Source organism: Odocoileus virginianus, chromosome 9 (assembly GCF_023699985.2).
Source record: "Odocoileus virginianus isolate 20LAN1187 ecotype Illinois chromosome 9, Ovbor_1.2, whole genome shotgun sequence".
NCBI lineage: Eukaryota > Metazoa > Chordata > Mammalia > Artiodactyla > Cervidae > Odocoileus > Odocoileus virginianus.
Window position 1 is genome coordinate 40,082,127 of NC_069682.1, and position 20,878 is coordinate 40,103,004.

The following is a 20,878-nucleotide window of genomic DNA, read 5'->3' on the forward strand; positions in this document are numbered from 1 at the left end:
GATTCCTAAAAAATCCGTATTCACTCTTGCTATCTTCTGTTTGACCAAATCCAATTTACCTAGATTCATGGACCTAATGTTCCAGGTTCCTATGCAATACTGTTCTTTAAAGCATCAGATTTACTTTCACCACCAGACACATCCAGAACTAGGTGTCATTTCTGCTTTGGCTCAGTCTCATCATTCTTTCAGGTTGTATTTCTCCACTCTTCCCTAGTAGCGTACTGGACACCTACAGTCTTGTTGGAGTCATCTCTTAGGGTCGTATCTTTTTTGCTTTTTCATACTGTTCATGGGGTTCTCAAAGCAAGAATTCTAAGTGGTTTGCTATTCCCTTCTCTAGTGAGCCAAGTGTTGTTGGAACTCTCCACCATGACTAATCCATCTTGGGGGCCATGTATGGCATGACTCATAGTTTCATGAGTTACACAAGGATGTGATCCATGTGACCATTTTGGTTACTTTTCTGTGATTGTGGTTTTCATTTTGGAGGCCATGGGATTGAAATTCTTGCTCCTTCTGTCTGCCTTGTGATGGATGAGGATAAGAGGCTTGTGCAAGCTACCTGATGGGAGGGACTGGCTGTGGGGAAAACTGAGTCTTGCTCTGGTGGGCAGGGCCATGTTCAGTAAATCTTTTATCCAATTTTCTGCTAATGGGTGGGACTGTGGTTCCTCCCTGTAGTAGGGAAAATTACTAGGCCATTCAGACATGACCTAAATCAAATCCCTTATGGTTATACAATGAAAGTGACAAATAGATTCAAGAGATTAGATCTGACTCAGAGTGCCTGAAGAACTGTGGATGGAGGTTCATAATATTGTACAGTAGGCAGTGACTGAAACCATCCCCAAGAAAAAGAAATGCAAGAAGACAAAATGGTTGTCTGAGGAGGCCTTACAAATACCTGAGAAAAGAAGAGAAGTGAAAGGCAAAGGAGAAAGGGAAATATACAGGCAACTGAATGCAGAGTTCTGAAGACCACCAAAGAGAGATAAGAATACCTTCATAAGTGAACAATTCAAAGAGATAGATTAAAACAATAGAATGAGAAAGACTAGAGATTTCTTCAAGAAAATTAGAAATACCAAGGGGACATTTCATGTGAAGATGACTGCAGAAAAGACAGAAACTGTAAGGAGCTAACATAAGCAGAGATTAAGAAAAAGTGGCAAGAATACACAGAAGAACTATACAAAAAAGATTTTAATGACCTGGATAACCAGGTCAGTATGTTCACTCACCTAGAGCCAGACATCCTGGAGTGTGAAGTCAAGCGGGCCTTAGGAAGCATTACTATGATCAAAGCTATTGGAGGTGAAGGATTTCCAGCTAAGTTATTTCAAATGCTAAACGATGATGTTGTTATAGTGTTTCACTCAATATGGCAGCTAATTTTGAAAACTCAGCAGTGGAAAAGGTCAGTTTTCTTTCCAATCTTGAAGAAGGGCAGTGTCAAATAATGTTCAAACTACCACATAATTGTGCTCGTCTCACATGCTAGCAAGGTAAAGCTCAAAATCCTTCGAGTTAAGCTTCAATAGCAGATATACAAGATGGATTTGGAAAAGGCAGAGGAAGCAGAGATCAAATTGTCAACATCCATTGGATCACAGAAAATGCAAAAGAATTCCTGAAAAACATCTACTTCTGCTTTATTGACTAGGCTCACGCCTTTGGCATTTTGGATCACCAAAAATTGTGGATACATCTTAAAGAGTTGGCAATACCAGACCACCTTATCTTCCTCATGAGAAACCTGTGAGCAGGCCAAGAAGCAACAGTTAGAATTGGATATGGAATGACAGAGTGGTTCAAAACTGGGAAAGAGGCACATTAAGGCTGTATATTGTCACCATGCTTATCTATATTACATGCAGAGTATATCATGCAAAATGCCAAGCTGGATGAATCACAAGCTGGAAACAAGATTTGAGGAGAAATATTAATAACCTCATGTATGCAGATGATGCCACCCTTATGGCAGAAAGGGAAGAGGAACTAAAGAGTCTTTTGATGAGGGTGAAAGGGGAGAGTGAAAAAGCCAACTTGAAGCTCAACATTCAAAAAACTAAGATCATGGCATCTGGTCCCATTACTTCATGGCAAATAGATGGGGAAACAGTGGAAGCAGTGACAGATTTTATTTTCTTGGGCTCCAAAATAACTGTGGACGCTGACCTTAGCCATAAAATTAAAAGCCCCCTGGAAGAAAAATAATGACAAACCTAGGCAGCATATTAAAAAGGAGAGATGTCATTTTTCTGACAAAGTTCTATATAGTCAAAGCTCTGGTTTTTCCAGTGGTAATGTACAGATGTGAGAGTTGGACCATAAAGAAGGCTGAGTGCTGAAGAATTGATGTTTTCAAACTGTGGTGCCAGAGAAGGCTCTTGAGAGTCCCTTGGACTGCAAGGGGATCAAACCAGTCAATCCTAAAGGAAATAGACACTGAATATTCATTGGAAGGACTAATGCTGAAGCTGAAGCTCCAATACTTTGGTCATCTGGCCAGAAGAGGCAGCTCATTGGAATAGACCCTGATGCTGGGAAAGATTAAGAAAAGGAAGAGAAGACGGTGACAGAGGATGAGATGGTTAGATGGCATCACCAACTCGATGGACATGAGGTTGAGCAAACTCTGGGAGACAGTGAAGGGTGAAGTGTCAGGAGTGCTGCAGTCCATGCTGTGGTAAAGTTGGACACCATTGAGGGACTGACAACAGGAGAACACTCTGTTCTTTATCTTGTAGACTCTCCCACCATCTCAGAGACAGCACATAGTGTCTTCGAATCTCTTATCTAATGCTCCTATCTTCCCACCTCCTCTTTGACTACAACCCTTCCAGGTCCCACGTATAAGGACTTTGTGATTACACCAGGATGACCCAGGTAATCCAGGAACATCCCCATCTCATGGTTTTAATCACCTTTGCTAAGTAGTTCCCTGACCAGTTTCAGAACTTGTGCCCCCTGCTGTGGAAGCACAGAATCCTTACCACTGGACCACCACGGAAGTCCCAAGTTCAGAAAATTTTAGCCATATTTTCATCAGATACATTTTCTGCCCCTTTCCCTCTCTCTTCTCCTTCTGGAACACCCATCATGTGAATGTTAGTATGTTCTATTTCCTAGTTAGAATAACATTCTTATTACTGTTCTGAATTCTGGTAAATTATTAATATCTATCTTATTAGCAGATTTTTTTCAGGTTTCTTTTTTTTCATTGTTTCATTTGAAACAGATTTCTCTGTCCTCTCATTTTACTTAACATCCTCTGTGTCTATGAAATTAGGTGAAATAGTTCCCGTCCTGGTTTGCAGGGCTGTCCTTGTGTGTACACGTCTCTGTGCAGTCTGTGTGCCCAGAGGTTTTGGGGCAGAGCTGAAGTTGAGCTGGTCAGAGGTCAGCCTTTCCCAGGGTGTGCTGGCAACTGTCACCTCGGTGGGAGGGGGAGGGGCAGACTAGAGCCAGAGCCCAGTGTGAGCAAAGGCTTCTCCTGTGTGCAGTGGCTGTCCCCACCCTACTGGGCCGGGCAGGCCCCAGGATGCTGAAGGAGAACTCTGAGGGTTGGGTCCAAACTGGTTCCACCCTCCTCCCCCACTCTGGCTCCTTTGCTCCAGAGGGTTGCAGAGCTGGAGGGAGGCGTGCTGGAGCAGCCCCTGGTGCGGGCAGCTGTGCATGTGGTGCAGCCCTGGCACACCATCAGAGCCCCAGACCCTGCTTCTCGGGGCTGTCTGGCCTCCCTGCCCCATCCAGATGTGTGTGTGTGTTCCTGTGTGTGTGTATATATCTGTGTGTTCATAATTGGCTGCCTGAAACAGCAGGCAAATACTCACTCTTGGTAGATCTTGTTCCTTGTCCTGACTAGCTTTCACTAGTTTGCCTGGCATTCTCTTTGTCCTTGTTTCACCCCAACAGGAAAGCAAAGGGTGACTCACTTCATTTCTGAGTCAGCATCTTGCCTGGCCCGTGGGTGGCATTCTGAATCTGGTGAATTTATGATTGTTTTTGAATGCCCTATGGCTCCCAAATCCACACTCCAGTTCTACTCAGGGTTTTATCAATACATGGTCTAGTCTATGTCTCCACCCTTATTCCTTTGTCCTTGGCTCCATGTGTGTGTGTATATATATATATATATATATATATATATATATGTATATATACATATATATATATATTCCCCTGCAGCTGCAATAGCCATTCCAGCTGCTCTTCAGTTTAAGCTTAGAGTTAAGTAGAACAGGCACAAGTCCCCAGGCAGCCCCCAAGTTGGTTGGAACATTGCACAATTGGTTTTCTTTGATCACTCTGGATTGAGGGAAACAACTGGGGACTGATCAAGACTGCACTGTCCCAGGCAGGCAGAGGGTACAGGTAAGTAATACACGATGAAATTTCCTACCATTCTGCTCTGGATTTTTCCTAATTGTGTGTTCAGTTTGTTGCTGTAGCTCTTTGACTGTTTCCCAGAGATCTTATGAGGTTTTTCAGCTGCTTTCTCTTTCTTTTCTTGCCTTTCCATGGGAGAGTTCAGTCCTCCTAGTTCACCATTTTGCTGACATCACTGTATTTGTTAAATTTTATTAACTTCACCACACCCCCATATATCAGTGCATCACGATTTGCCTCTTTCCAAGTTTGTTATAATTTATGTAGTTTATGCAGGAGACTCAGGTTCAATCCCCAGGTCAGGAAGATCCTCTGGTGAAGGAAATGGCAAACCACTCCAGAATTCTTACCTGGAAAATCCCATGGATGGAGGAGCCTGGTGGGCTACACCCCATGGGGTTGCAAAGCATCGGACATGACTGATCGACTAACACACATGTAGTTTATAGGGTTTTCTTTCATGAATAATGTTGAACAAGCTAGTTAATTATGTAAAGTATGTATCAGTTACATCATGAGAGTACTCTGGGTGTGTGTTAAGCCGTTTTAGTCCCATCTGACTCTTTGCAACCCCATGGACTGTAGCCCGCCAGGCTCCTCTGTTCATGGGATTCTCCAGGCAAGAATACTGGAGTGGGTTGCCATGCCCTCCTTCAGGGGATCTTCCCAACCCAGGGATCGAACCCAGTGGTCGAAACTTTACATCTCCTGCATTGGCAGGCAGGTTCTTTATCACTAGGGCCACCTGGAAAGTAAGCGTACTCTAAAAGTTATATAACTAAGTACAACATAGAAACACTCAGAGTCTCTTTGCACACTGCACATGGTATCCTAAAGCTGTTAATAATTAACCTCCAATAAACGCTTTGCCAAAATGTCTGGTTTAGGTATCCTGTTCAAGATTTCACCACTGTCAGGTCTGTAAAGCAAAATAATTTTGCTGATGGGAAATGTAAAAAGGAAAATTTACTTTCATTTGAAGTTTTGATTCTTTATTAAGGGATAAAATTTTCAAAACTGCTGGAATCACTTTTACATTTTGTGATGTGTGTATGTGTGCTGTTTGTACTGTAAGATAGTTGTTTCAGTTTATGTTTGATTGAGATTGGGCCTATAATAGAAAATAAAAAAAGATTGGTGTGTGGAAATTTCTAGTTTAACTAATGGTCATTAATTGTTCAGCCAATCTCACTTTATATAATACTTTAGATTATACTGATAAAAAAAAAATCAAACAAGGTAACTCTCTGACTCCATGGGCATTAGTTTAATCACACTTCTCCTACAATGCATCAGTAAACATTGGACTGTGCAGCTGGAGTGTTATCTTTTTGTTATTTATAACCTCTGAAGGCAGAAGAAAAAAATCAATCTGCTTTCTCAGAGGAACAACAGACAATGGATCCCAAAAGCCAGAAGGTGAAGCTTAATGATGGCCACTTCATTCCTGTCCTTGGATTTGGAACCTATGCACCTCCAGAGGTAACAGTACTGGCTGTGGGTTGAGATATAAATAGTAGTGGATGTGACATGAGCAGAAGGGACTTGGGTTGTCAAGCACTGAGCTCCTGTGTGACTCTGGGAGGGTCACGTGGTTCCACTAACCAGGCTAGAACCACGCCCTGTGAAAGGGGAGAGAGCATCCAGTCTCCACTCCGCATCAGGGTCTGAGGCTTTGCTCACCTGCAGATTTCCCTGGGTCCCCCTCCAGTTTCTGTCTCTTTCCCAGCTTGGCAGAAGAGTTGAGGCTCGGCTGTCAAGAACACTGACTGTCAGCTGCTTTGCTTTAAGGGTGATTGCAATGGTGGGGTTTCTCTGTAGATTTTATTAGTTCAAGAACTCTTTCCTCCTTCCAAAAAGATATGACCCAGAGACATTTTTAGGTGGAAGGTCCTGAAGATGAGGTGACTGAAAAATAATGGGAGAAAATTGTTTTTCTATTGTGGGGTGCCTGATAGGTGCCAGGGCAGAAACACTCCAGCTCTGTTTTGCCCTGTGCTTCTATTTCTACTTGGAAACTTCTTCTGATGGGAACTATACTATCATTTGAGGTAATAAGATGCAGTCTTACAGGCCAGGTTTTATAATGTATCTTTGTGTTTTGTAATATGTTTTTATTTAAGTATTGTTTTCAGCACTGGGGTATAGAGAGGAGCTAGTGGACAAGTCTCTATGCTGTAACCAGAAAATTTGCTATCCATCTTGTGTTTATAGTATGTGGTTGTGACAATGGACTGGTCCTTAAACTTTGAGCCTCGCATTTTTCTTCTATAAAACCAACGGAAAGAATCAGACACATTTTGGAAACAGAAGCCAGTACTTTGTAGTACAAATTGGGGTTAGAGGAGGGAAGAGTCCAGGTTGTTACTGAAGTTCACTGGGTTCATTCATTGGTATACACACAAATACCCAAGCATTTAAGAAAATCCAGGACTAACCCTAACAGAGAGAAGCTACACCAACTATCTACCTCATTGAAACAGGAACGAGTCTGAATCACATATAAAGAAATGGAATATTATTCAATATTAAAAACAAAATTAATCCTGTCATTTCCAACCACACAGATGAACTGGGAGAACATTAAGCTAAGTGTAATAAGCCATAAGCAGAAAGACAATGACTGTATGATCTCCTGATAGGTGGAATCTAAAACAGTGGAACTGATAGAAGAAAGAGTAGGGTATGGTGACCAGAAACTGGGGACAAGTCTAGGAAAAATGAAAAGATGTTGGTCAAAGGTACAGACTTTCAGTCCTAAGATGAATAAGTCTGAACACCTGATGTGTAGCACGGTGACTATAGTTAAAGACAATGGACTATAACTTGAGATTTTATAGAGACTAGACCTTAAATTTTCTTACAAACATACCTTAAATTTAAGTGTGTGAGGTGATGGATCTGTTGCCTAGGTCAATTGTGGTAATCATTAGCAATGTATACTTATATGAAAACACCACTTTATTCAACATATATGCTTTTTATTTGGTGTATTCTGTGTGGCTTCACTGGGAGACAAAATTCTTGGAAGTTTTCTCATGGTTCTTGCTTTTGCCAGGCATTTTACACCTTCGTTGATTTTGCTTCAAACATCTCACAGTATAAATCTTATCCATGACTATAACTTTATGCTGAGTCCTTTGGGTCTTCCAGCAAATCACTGAACCTGGAGGCTGTCTTGGGGTCCTCTGAGGCCTGTGATCAACCACTGGCCATCTGGGATTGAAGGGTTCCTTGGTGTCCATTTAATCACTGGCCAGGAACATTCAGAGAAACTGCCATGAGTTCATCACAACACTTGCAGAATGAACCAAAAGCACAAAGAAATGTTGATTCTTAGGAAGATCAATCTTGTGCCTTAGCAATCACTTGGTCATGTAGATATTCAACTTTTACCTTGTTGCTTATGTAGGCTGCTAAGAGGAAGCTCTGGAAATCACCAAATTCGCTATAGAGGTTGGGTTCCGCCATATCGACTGTGCTCATGTGTACCAAAATGAAGAGCAAGTTGGCCAGGCCATTCGAAGCAAGATTGCAGATGGCACTGTGAAGAGAGAAGACATATTCTACACCTCAAAGGTGCTGTGTGTTGAGTGTGTGCACATGTGTGCAAGTGATTTGCCCAGGTGACAATTATAGAATCATTGTTCGGTGAAGGATTGTTTGGTGAACTATTCTTACATACATCCCTGAAGCATTAGAGTTCCCTGGTGGTTCAGTGATTAAGACTTGGTGCTTTAATGCCATGAGCCAAGATCTACCTTTGGTCAAGGAAGTAATATCTCACAAGCCAAGTGGTAAGGAAAAAAGTTACCTAAAATGTTATTAATACAACTTCCATTCTTTAACCTCTGCAGCTTTGGTTTACTTCCCTTCGACCAGAGTTGGTGCAACCATCCTTGGAAAAATCACTGAAAACTCTTCAACTGGACTATGTTGATCTCTATATTATTCACATTCCAGTGGCTCTGAAGGTTAGAACTTTGTGTGATCACATAAATTTTATTTTTTTTTTCACATAAATTTTATATCTTGTTTTAGAGTGTGCATCAGCTTGCATGGATGGTTGAATAAAGATTTTTCTTAGTAGATTGAAGGGATGATTACACTAAGGTAGAATTCCCCAAATAGCCATTTGTGATCATCTTTTTACTGAGTTTCTTTGAATCCCTTACAAGACTCCCAGGGGAGGGTGTTAAATAATCTGAGTTTTTCTGCCTGAAAAGCTTGAGAAATAAGCCAGTTCTGCACACAGTCCTGGTTATGACTCCTGAGTCTCTGGGGATTTCATGAACCAAGAGTTTGGTGCAGCTGTGGTGAGCATGACACTGCCTTACATTGAACATGATGAGTTTATCTTGTCTTTCATCCTTTTAAGTTGAGCAGATTTGGTGGTGCTCCCTCTGTGTGCATCTAAACCTCATACCTTTATAGGGACTTGGAAGACGTTGCCTACACTCTTGCCTGTCTTCAGGATGATGTTTGTAGATTGCACTTAGCCAATAAGAACAGTTTACTTAGAATTCTTGATTTAAAGTTATAGAAATCAACTCAAGTCATCTGATGTAAAATCGCTTAGTGGACTATGTAGATAGCAACTCTCAGTCACAGACAGATTTTAGGATTTGAAGTACTCTCCAGAAATGTCTCCTAATTTCTGTCCCTTATCATGGCTTTACTCGTGGTATGCCTTATGTTTACTGAACATTTTCCATTGGTGGCAAATATGGCTTCAGGGCAGTTCAAGGCTCATGGTCATGAATTTGAGAGCTTGTCTGGATCTTCCACATTGCATATCCACCTAACTTGAGCCCTGCTGGTTCATATGTCTGCCCTTGGGCATCTGATCCTCAGAGGGAAAAGGAAGTGATTGCAATATTTATGCTGGAAATAAAGCCCATGTAACTTACTACCAGTTCTTTCTCAAGAGAGACATTTAAAAATAGAGAAGTACAAGGAACAGACACAGTTCACAGAAATCACCTTGAGTCACTTTTAGGACATAGAAAAAGTGTATTTATTACAATATATGTTAAGTATAAGAGATTAGACTACGCCTCCCTCCTAAAGACATTGCTTACAACTCCATAAGCAAATCACTTTGCGGATATTAGTATCTAGAAAGTTGTAAACCTGTCTCATGGATGTTTAATTCCTGATGCCTGTCAGCCTGGATAAATGTTGGGAAATTATTTTGTGACATCTCTAAAATGCCTGCTTCTGTTCCAGCCAGGGAAGGATTTCATCTTTTTTCCAAAGATGAAAATGGAAAACTGATATTTGACTCAGTGGATCTCTGTCTTACGTGCAGGTGAGTCCAGGGAGGAGAGAATCAGGGGAGGAGCCAGGTGAGGGGGAACCTCCTTCATTTCTTCCACCGTGAGAATGCGCTGTGGACCATCAGAGTCAGCAGTTCATGAATTTAAGGGTTGTTATGTTGAAGTTGTGGGAAGGAAATCATTGCTGAAATGTTCACAGAGTGGAATGAAGGAGAAGAATATGGGACAGTGCAGACCGGCATCTATTTCCTTCCATGTGATATGTCTTCTCTAGGGTTTTTCTAAGCAGGAGACAGTAATTCTTCTTATGTCATGACTTTTTCCCCTTTTTTCTTCTTGATAATCAATGCTAATTCTTGATGGATGATGGTGATTACTGATGTTTTCAGCATTTATTCTTGCCCTATCACTCCATGTAATTGTTTACCACCTCTCCCTCCCAGGCCCTGGAGAAATGCAAGGATGCAGGGCTGGCCAAATCCATTGGGGTGTCCAACTTCAACCACAAGCAGCTGGAAAAGATCTTGAACAAGCCGGGGCTCAAGTACAAGTCTGTCTGCAACCAGGTGAGCTGCTCGGCTCCTCACCCTCCTGCTCTTCAGAACCTCCTTCTTGCACTGGAGCCTGATGTCTGTCTGTCCTCCCCTCCTGTCCATCTGACCTTTGTGGACAGAAGATTCTAGAGTGTAGAGTCTCTGTCTGGACGGTGTGAAAAGAACCCAGAATGGTATCCCTGTCTGATAAATTTGGGTGGAAAAGGTGGGGAAAGCTTCCAGGTAAATTATGGGTAGAACCCAGAGGCATTTTTCTGAGATGAAGGCATGACCAGAAATTGGACTGGAAAGTGCCTTGTAGCAAAACATGTATAGGAAGGAAAACCATGAAAAGATGGAGTGGGAAGTAAATAAAAAAGACAAATCATGTAAGACTGGCTTAAGATTTTTGTGTGGAGTTTTGATGGCTAAATCCTCAGTCTTGGTTGTTTCATCCTTTATGGACTTTCAACAGGGAGCACAGTACAAAAAAAATGTGCTGGGGATGATAAAAATCATCCAGGTTAGAGGGTGAAGTAAAGGCTCCTGGTAATACTAAAAGTGGTTAAAATATTTACTCTGAAACTTTTACTCAGATGTAGAGCCCATATTTTGATTACTCAATCTTGGACAGATTCTCCCATTTATTTCCAACATAAAATTAACTATATAAACACACTTTTCTCTATTTCAGTCTTGCTGTTGATATTTCAAATTTCTGGTTAATGTTATAGTTTTTCCCTCATTATTTTTTTTAACCTTTTAATATTTCTCTGTCCTGTTAATATTACCTTTGCATATAATCTGACACTCTTCTCTTTGGGCCTTCTACAGGTGGAATGTCACCTTTATCACAATCAGAGTAGACTGTTGGATTTCTGCAAGTCACATGATATTGTTCTTGTTGCCTTTGATGCTCTGGGATCCCAACGAGTAAAAGAATGGTACTGAATCCTATTGAAGACAACTGGAATTTTCCCTGAAATTCAATTTTTGATGAAATAGTTTAAATCATATGGTACTTGGATAGCTCTCATAGGCAGGGGGAAGAGTGGGGAGGGATGGAATGAATTCTTCTCTTTTATCTCCCATCACCCAGCCTGTTTGTCCACATTGTTTTAGCTTGTCAACTCATCAGTAATAAATGTCTGCATTAAAATCTACATATATTGAGACCAGAGATACAACATTATGTCATGATTTACTTATCTATTAACCAAGGAACATGTTTCTAAAAATAGATGCTCCAAGCCTCTTACCTTATTTCTAAAATTAGGGTAATAATATGTAACTCATAGATCAATCATGACAGGAAAAATTTCAGTGAACCATTTTTGTAAGCATCTATAGTAGAATAATGATGAAATAAATGTGTCTTATTTTGAGATCACTCAATTAGTGCCTTAGAAAAGTGAAATGTAAAACGATTCCTGATATTTTTTTTTCATCTGTTTCTCTATTCATGCTCTTGATAATAGAAGAAAAACAACCTCTCAGTTTTAAAGAACAATCCATGAGTTTGGCTGTCCTGGTCTCAACTCAATAATACATCTAAATTACCCATAGAGCTCTAAGAACACATAATGGGAGGTTACACAGTTGAGGTTTCGATTCAGTTTGTCTTCAGCTCAGTCATGGAATTTGTATTTCTTAGAAGAGTCCAAGTGATGCTGATGTTCTTGGTCTATGGACCACACTTTGAGAAGCACTGTCTATAGTGGACCTTCTTGGTCTCTTTGGGAAGTCTCTTCACAAATGAGTCTCAGCTTCTCAGCATTTCTGAATTTCCTTCCAGGGTGAACCTGAACCACCCCGTTCTCTTGGAGGACCCAGTTCTCTCTGCCATTGCCCAAAAGCACAAGCAAACCCCAGCTCTGTTTGCCCTTCGCTACCAGATACAACGTGGGGTTGTGGTTCTGACCAAGAGTTTCAACAAGAAGCAGGTCAAAGAGAACATGCAGGTGATGATGAGCAGGGCTGTGGGCAGAGGGCTCCTAGGGAATATCCTTCACGAGGGTCATTCTATGTCCATCTCTCAAGACTTTCCTTGAGTCAAGATGAGTTACCTGTTCTTTCCCATTCATGAAAGCCTTGTGTGTATTCCTGGTGGTTTTCTCCACCTGATGTAACAACAGGAGAGCTGGCATGGCTGGAGAGGGTTATGGTTGGACAGAAAACAGAGATTTTAGCTCCAGTGCTATGTCTCCAATTTATTCTGTCACGTTATACAAATGATATCTTTTTGTCTTTGTTCTCAATTGATGAAATTGCACTATGTGATTTTTTTGACTGTTTTGTGTGTTTTAACAAAATACTGCAGACTCAGTGACTGAGGAAAAAGTGAAATTTGTTCCTCACAGTTCTGAAGCTGGAGGTCTGAGGTCAGGGTGACCATGTGGTCAGGAGAGGGCCCTCCTCCAGATCACAGGCTTCTCCCTGTATCTTAACATGGTGGAGGGGGCAACAGAGCTGTCCCAAGTCTCTTCTATTATATGATTTTTTTTCCATTTATTTTTATTAGTTGGAGGCTAATTACTTTACATCATTACAGTAGTTTTTGTCATACATTGAAATGAATTAGCCATGAATTTACATGTATTCCCCATCCCAGTCCCCCCTCCCACCTCCCTCTCCACCCGATCCCTCTGGGTCTTCCCAGTGCACCAGGCCCGAGCACTTGTCTCATGTATTCAACCTGGGCTGGTGATCTGTTTCACCCTAGATAATATACATGTTTCAACGCTGTTCTCTTGAAACATCCCACCCTCGCCTTCTTGTTTATCTCATTCATGAGGGCTCCACAATTATGTCCTAATCATCTTTCAAAAACTCCTTTTATAACACCATCAAAATGTGAATTTGGGGGCACACATTTATGGCAGTGATCTCTAACCTCCTTTTTAAAACCAAATTGATTTATTTATTTTAATTGGAGGCTAATTACTTTACAATATTGTAGTGGTTTTTGCCATACATTGAAATGAATCAGCCATGGGTATACATGTGTGCTCCATCCTGAACCCCTCTCCCACCTCCCTCCCCATCCCATCCCTCAGGGTCATCCCAGTGCACCAGCCCTGAGCACCCTGTCTCATGCATCGAACCTGGACTGGTGATCTGTTTCACATATGATAATATACATGTTTCAATGCTATTCTCTCAAATCATCCCATGCTCCCATTGTCCTACAGAGTCCAAAAGACTGTTCTTTACATCTGTGTCACTTTTGTTGTCTTGTATGTAGAGTCATCATTAACATCTTTCTAAATTCCATATATATGCGTTAGTATACTGTATTGGTGTTTTTCTTTCTGACTTACTTCACTCTGTATAATAGGCTCGAGTTACATCTACCTCATTAGAAATGATTCAAATGCATCCTTTTTAAGGGCCGAGTAGTATTCCACTGTGTATACATACCACAGCTTTCTTATCCATTCATCAACTGATGGACATCTAGGTTGCTTCCATGTCCTGGCTATTTTAAACAGTGCTGTGATGAACATTGGGGTACACGTGTCTGTTTCAATTCTGGTTTCCTTGCTGTGTATGCCCAGCAGTGGGATTGCCGGTCATATGGCAGTTGTATTTCAAGTTTTTTAAGGAATCGTCAGACTCTTCTCCATGGTGGCTGTACTAGTTTGCATTCCCACCAACAGTGTAAGACTGTTCCCTTTTCCCCACACCCTCTCCAGCATTTATTGTTTGTAGACTTTTTGATAGCAGTCATTCTGACGGGCATGAGGTGGTATTTCATTGTGGTTTTGTTTTGCATTTCTCTGATAATGAGTGATGTTGAGCATCTTTTCATGTGTTTGTTAGCCATGTGTATGTCTTCTTTGGAGAAATGTCTGTTTAGTTCTTTGGCCCATCTTTCTGATTGGGTTACTTAGTTTTTTGGAGTTGAGCTGCAGGAGTTTCTTGTGTATTTTTGAGATTAATTATTTGTTAGTTGCTTCATTTGCTATTATTTTCTCCCATTCTGAAGTCTGTCTTTTCACCTTGCTTATAGTTTCCTTTGTTGTGCAAACGCTTTTAAGTTTAATTAGGTCCCATTTGTTTATTTTTGCTTTTGTTTCCATTACTCTGGGAGGTCATAGAGGATCCTGCTGTGATTTATGTCAGAGAATGTTTTGCTATATTTTCCTCTAGGAGTTTTATAGTTTTTGGTTTTATGCTGAGATCTTTAATCCATTTTGAGTTTATTTTTGTGTATGGTGTTAGAAAGTGTTCTAGTTTCATTCTATTTTTTTTTTTTTGTTTTTGTTTTTTTAGTTTCATTCTTTTACAAGTGGTTGACCAGTTTTCCCAGTACCACTTGTTAAAGAGATTGTCTTTTCCCCATTGTGTATTTTTGCCTCCCTTGTCAAAGATAAGATGTCCATAAGTGTGTGGATTTATCTCTGGGCTTTCTATTTTGCTCCATGATCAATATTTCTGTTTTTGTGCCAGTACCATACTGTCTTGATGACTGTAGCTCTAAAATATAGCCTGAAGTCAGGCAGATTGATTCCTCCAGTTCCATTCTTGCTTTGGTTATTCAAGGTTTTTTGTATTTCCATACAAATTGTGAAATTATTTGTTCTAGTTCTCTGAAAAATACCGTTGGTAGCTTGATAGGGATTGCATTGAATCTATAGATTGGTTTGGATAGTATACTCATTTTCACTACATTTATTCTTCTGATCCATGAGCATGGTACATTTATCCATCTATTTGTGTTATCTTTGATTTCTTTCATCAGTGTTTTATAGTTTTCTATATATAGGTCTTTTGTTTCTATAGGTATATTTATTTTTAAGTATTTTATTCTTTTCTTCGCAACAGTGAATGGAATTGTTTCCTTAATTTCTCTTTCTGTTTTCTGATTGTTAGTGTATAGGAATGCAAGGGATTTCTCTGTGTTAATTTTATATCCTGCAACTTTACTATATTCATTGATTAGCTCTAGTAATTGTCAAGTTATTTTGTATTTCCATGAATCCTATAAGGTTTCACTTCACACATTTAATCTCCTTGAGTTTCTGCTGTTGCAAAGTTCCTGGTCTAGACTGTGCTTATTTTTGCTAAGCTGTCTGTGTTTTGATTTCTGTGTAGGAGACCATTATTTGTACCCTTAGCATAGCTGTACAGGAACCTCTTCCCAGTTTCAGGATTTAACGCAGAGATCATTTCTGCATCTCTTAATTCTGTGGTTTGACAATCAGCTGGAACTCAGCTAAGCTGTTGTCCTCTAGGCTTGGTGCATTTGTGCATTTGCAGTTCAGAGGTTTACCAGGTGGATGTGACTCTTGTCAGAGGAGCCTGCACACTTCTTAGTATATTTTTCATATATATTTGGCTGTACTGTGACAACTGTCTCAGCACAGTCCTATGATCCCAAGCCAGTCAGTCAGTTCAGTAATTCAGTTGGGTCTGACTCTGCAACCCCATGGACTGCAGCATGCCAGACTTCCCTATACATCACCAACTCCTGCAGTTTACTCAAATTCATGTCCGTCGAGTCAGTGATGCCATCCAACCATGTCATCCTCTGTCATCCCCTTCTCTTCTCCTCCTGCCTTCAATCTTTCTTGGCATCAGGGTCTTTTCCAATGAGTCAGTACTTCACAAAAGGTGGCCAAAGTATTGAAGTTTCAGTTCCAGCATCAGTCCTTCAAATGAATATTCAAGAATGATTTCCTTTATGATTGACTGGTTTGATCTCCTTACAGTCCAAGGGACTCTCAAGAGTCTTCTCCAATGCCACAGTTCAAAAGCATCAATTCTTTGGTGCTCAGCTTTCTTTATAGTCCAACTATAACATCCATACATGACTAGAGGAAAAACCATAGCTTTGACTAGACGGACCTGTGTCAGAAAAGTGATGTCTCTGCTTTTTAAGAAGCTGTCTAGGTTTGTCATAGCTTTTCTTCCAAGGAGCAAGCGTCTTTTAATTTCCTAATTATGATCCCAAGCTAGGGAGTAGGAAAAAATCCTCTTCATCTCTAGATTCAGAACTAACTCACAATTTCTTCTGGCAAATTTCGCTGCCCAATGCAAGTCAGGCCAAGTCAAGAGTCAACTACATGGCCCCCTGAAAAGTTGTTTTTGTGTTTGCATTCAAGTTTAGCGCTGAAATACATCTGGAACTGATTTTCTAATATGATATAAAATGATGACCTATATATATATTTTTTTTTTATTTAAATGGAAATTTAAGTGTCCACATTTTCCATAGATTTTCGCTGCCAACTTTGTCATATATCAAATGTTCATAAATACATTTCTGGTCTCTCCCTTATATTTAACTCTTCAGTTTTGTGTACTCTGTTACAAAAGTACAAAATAAGTCTTGTTTTTCAGAATGGTATATTCCTCTTCTTTAAGGCCATCTTGACTGCTCTGGACTAGCTATTTCTTATTTAAAACTTAGTATCACTTTACTGAATTCCACAAAATAATACACACTTAAGTCTTTGGTTCATGTTGCACTGAAACACTACATCACTTTGGAGAAAATGAATTTCTTGATAAAATTGAGCTTTCCATTTCAAAATTATGATATGAATTTTTAATTATTTTGGTGTTCTCTAATGTCTTAAACACTTCATAACTTTCTCCACAAAGGCATTTACATAAAGTTTTTTAGATTAAGTTATAGGTAATGAGTAAGTTTGATATCAGATTCTTGAATAGGCTTTCATGGAGGAGCCTCCTTCTGACACTGCTTCAGCTGAATGCTGTTACTCTTAGGGTATGTTTGGAGAGTTAATCAGACTAATGTTAGCTCAGGTTTGGTATCGAGTTAGAAATGTCCAACAACTGTGACTGTTAAAAGAAGATTTTAATTTGTTTGTTTTCTGTCTCAAGTGATTCACTTAGAAAGATAAGGGACTGATTCACTGTAATGTTTGTGAGATGGACAGAGAAGGAGAAGGTGTGGGAAGGAGAGGTGAGAACTCAGCAGAGGCTCCCAGGCTTGTTCACCTGGAAGCTGAGGACAGACATGGCTTCCCTGTCCCCTTTTCTCATCTCCTTCCACGGGGAAAGTCCTCTAGTCCTCAGGGGGAGGCCAGTTCTTGGGGGAGTTAACCCGGTTCTTTCCTTTTTTCCAGGTGTTTGACTTTGAACTGAGTCCAGAGGACATGAAAGCAATTGATGGCCTCAACAGAAATAGAAGATACTGTGAATTTCTACCTAAGTGATTTGCAGATGTTTCACACATATGTTACTTTCTGTAGCAGGCAGTTCAGTAGGGGAACTAAACTTTTTAAAGCTTAATTCTTGGAAGACAGTCCTGATTTCCAGCGTAGGAGTAAACCAGGGGCTTCCTGCAGACCTCACACCAGAGGTTTCCTCTAGGGGTTCATCTCTGACCAACAGAAATGTGATTGGAGCCCAGAACAGCACATCAATAAAATCCTGAGATCACATCATAGTGAATTCACTGCTTTGTGCCCCTGATCCCTATGCCTGGTGTACCTCCTCTCAGGGCCGAGAGAATCAGGAAACAGATGGCACAGTGTCTGCAGCCCAGTATTCTTTCAGGGACTTGTGAACTTATTTCATCTTTAATTCTTTTTACATGAGGGAAAAATAATTATATTAATAATAACTATATAATAATGAATCCATCATGCGTTACATTCATGTTTTGTTGTTTTTGTTTAATCTCTAAGTCCTGTATGACTCTCTACCATCCCATGTTCTATAGCCCAACAGGCTCCTTTGTTCTTGGGATTTCCCAGGCAATAATACTGGAGTGGATTGCCATTTCCTTCTCCAACAGATCTTGCAACCTGAGGGATCGAACCCAAGTCTCCTGCTTGGTAGGTTGACCCTTAACCACTGAGCCACCTGGGAAGAAGGCATTCATATTATGCCTAACAAAATTACAAAATGTATTGTTGATAATTTTTATGAAGGATGGTCCCATGAAATCCAACGTGCATCTGTGCTACGAAGTCACAGGGGGCCTGCTTCCACCCTGTCTCCTAAGTGTCTGGTGGATTTTGCATTTTTCTCCAAAACATCATCCCATTTCTTTCAAATTGGTCTCTTAATTGGCCTTTTCCCCCTGTTATAACTCCCACATCCTCATCCTTGTTATCTCACAAAGCTGAATTACCAGTAGATCATGAGCTTAACTGACCCTCCAGTGAGTGACTGCTGTGTCCTTAGCAGGACACACCCAGGTAAGATCATCTGGGTCTTCTGCTTTCTTGAGTAAAGACTCACACCTGTGTTGTATTTGTTCATCAGTGATCCATCCACTGCGGAGTCCCTACCTCCTGTACTTTGACTTAGTCACTAGCATGGGATTTCAGCTGCCTAATTACTGCAGGAGGATGTCAAGACTGAAGAGACAGATGACTGATCAAAGAGGGAGAAGTTGGAAGGGAGCTTAGAGAGAAGGGAATACAAACTATTGGCAAAATGAAGATTTTATGTCCAATGAAGGATCTCAAAACTGTCCCTATTGCTTGTAAAGCAGTATAATGCTTCTGAGAAAAGCCATGATTAAAGAAAAGTTGGAAAGTTATTTTTCTGTACTTAGAGTCTCTTAAGTATAATTCTATGTTCTTCTTCATTAGGCTGTGAATGCCTAGACTTACTCATCTTTGTGGGCTCGGGTCAACAGCACAGCTCCTGACACTTGGAATTGCTCGTGCACTTTTTAATGAATTGAAAAGGACAAATTCAGAAAGAAAAGTAAAAACATAGGGAAAAAAAGGAAAACAACAGTAATATTAACTGCTGAGTAGCAAGTGTTTTAATACATTATAAATTAAGAAAGGAATAATCCCACTTTGAGCTGTATGATTATTCAGGAGCTTGTGGTAGCTCTCCAAGAGATGACAGGATCCAGGCACCCTGCATTTTTGGAGCACTCATTTGCTTATCCATGGATGTATGAAAAAGGGAAGTTAATTTGTTCACTGTGCACTTTTCATCATCTAGGGGCAGAAGTTTCACCTGTGTCTGAAATGATCGCTACAGTTACTGCCAGGTCTTGTGGTCTCATATAAATTGTAACCTGAGTCAAACTACCTGTCACTGTGAAGTGAATATTACATGTGAATGTTGGGATTGGACGTGCAGGTGCAGTGTGCACATGGAGCAGACACCTGCATGTGTGCTTGTCAGGGGAGAAAGAGGGATGTGTTTGTAGACTGAGAGTTTTAGCCCATCCTGACCGCATCATAGAATAATGCTCTATGACAACCTGACTGATTTAATAAGTGAGTCTTCCTCCTTCTCTTTCAGTGGTGTTGGTCACCCTGAGTATCCATTCTCTGAAGAATATTGACTCTCAACTCTCACTGAGATTCTTCGAGAATTTCTTGCATCTAGGATGGTGAAAACTTTTGTACTTGGTGGAGGTACTTAAATGAAGTGTCTGAACTTTTGAAAGCTTGCCTATCTTTTTTAAAAAATAAAATAAAATATTTATGAAAGAATAAAAAAGTAAGAACTCTCTGATCATTAAAATAATACCTCCAAATTATAGAAAATAGAAGGGACAGATAGAAAATAAAGATCAGTTGTGTTTACCCATTTAAAATACTTACCTTTTGTATATTTACCTTGTGATTTTTCTAGGCAAATATGTGCATTTGTTTCCTTCCAAAGACAATTAAACTTTAATCAACAGGTTGTTTACTTTTTTGAAACTTAGCATAAGTATCTTGGTAAGCTAAAAAAATGATTTAAAAAAATCAGGTGATGTATTTTGCTTCCTATAAAGCTGCACATTTAACTCATTTATGTAATTTCTTAATTGTCTGCCCATGCTTAGCATTTTGATGAATCCTTACATATTTTGAGTTTGTTAATTGGTCATTCAGCAAAATTTTATTGAACATTCTTTAGAAAGACATTGTTTCATCAAGAAATGTCAATAAGTGAAATAAATTCTTGAGTCGTTAGTCTCGTGGAGAATGAGACTGTGAATGGTATCAGGAGAATTTAGCTGTTAGAAATGGGTATGTGTCTGTTGAGATAGTTCTTCATAACATCTCACGTTTCTGTACATCTATTAGACAGAGACACCAACTACTCTTCATCCCACACAAATTTTCATTTCTACAAAACAGCCTTGAAGATAGAGACAGTGGTTCCTGCATTTCTCTGGAACAGAAAAGGCTTTTGCCAGGAAGGAAGAGTGTTCATGGAACATTTAAGGGCCAGCAAGTTGGCTGATGTGGGTGGAGTTTAGTGAGGTGGGGAGACAGGAGCTGAAGACAAGTCAGAGAGCCGGTGGGGCAGGGGGTCCTTGTCACATAGGCTTTTAAAGGACTTTACTGTGAGGGAAATGGAGAAGGATATTTCCAGACCACTGCTCCTCGGGCCCCTCTCTGATTGCTGATGGCCACCCTGACCTGTCCAGACATCCTTCTGGTCTGAGCTGGCTCTGTACCTCATACTGCCCACTCTGCCCATCATGGGTGGCCCTTGCCCTAGGGCATGTAAACTGGATCCAGAGGCACTGAGGGGGCATCTATGGGGCAGGGGGCACATGGGTTGCTCAGTATACCGGCTGACTCCTTGACAACATCCGGCCGCCTCCTCAGCCTGTTCCAGGAGCAGGAGTGGGTGCGTGTCTCAGGCAAGGAGTCAAGTTCCCAGGCCTCTGGCAGGTCCACCTGAGTTCACAGCAGCTGTGGGGCTGCAACCTCCTGGGGTCGT

The 20,878-nt window shown here is 40.6% G+C and overlaps 1 protein-coding gene and 1 long non-coding RNA gene across 2 annotated transcripts; both read left to right on the forward strand.

The window, feature by feature from the left end:
- The first annotated feature begins 4,193 nt into the window (after nucleotides 1-4,193).
- Nucleotides 4,194-7,918, forward strand: LOC139036661 (uncharacterized). The gene is made up of 3 exons (XR_011489495.1): nucleotides 4,194-4,380; nucleotides 5,749-5,877; nucleotides 7,808-7,918. It is a non-coding gene; the product is annotated as an uncharacterized lncRNA (long non-coding RNA).
- A 1,146-nt stretch (nucleotides 7,919-9,064) lies between these two features.
- LOC110122298 (dihydrodiol dehydrogenase 3-like) lies at nucleotides 9,065-20,134 on the forward strand. Its single transcript, XM_070471814.1, has 6 exons — nucleotides 9,065-9,079; nucleotides 10,118-10,240; nucleotides 11,042-11,151; nucleotides 12,003-12,168; nucleotides 17,305-18,018; nucleotides 19,457-20,134. The coding sequence occupies exons 1-5, from the start codon at nucleotides 9,065-9,067 to the stop codon at nucleotides 17,392-17,394; spliced, it is 504 nt and encodes a 167-aa protein (XP_070327915.1). The 3' UTR covers nucleotides 17,395-18,018; nucleotides 19,457-20,134.
- The last annotated feature ends 744 nt before the right edge of the window (nucleotides 20,135-20,878 follow it).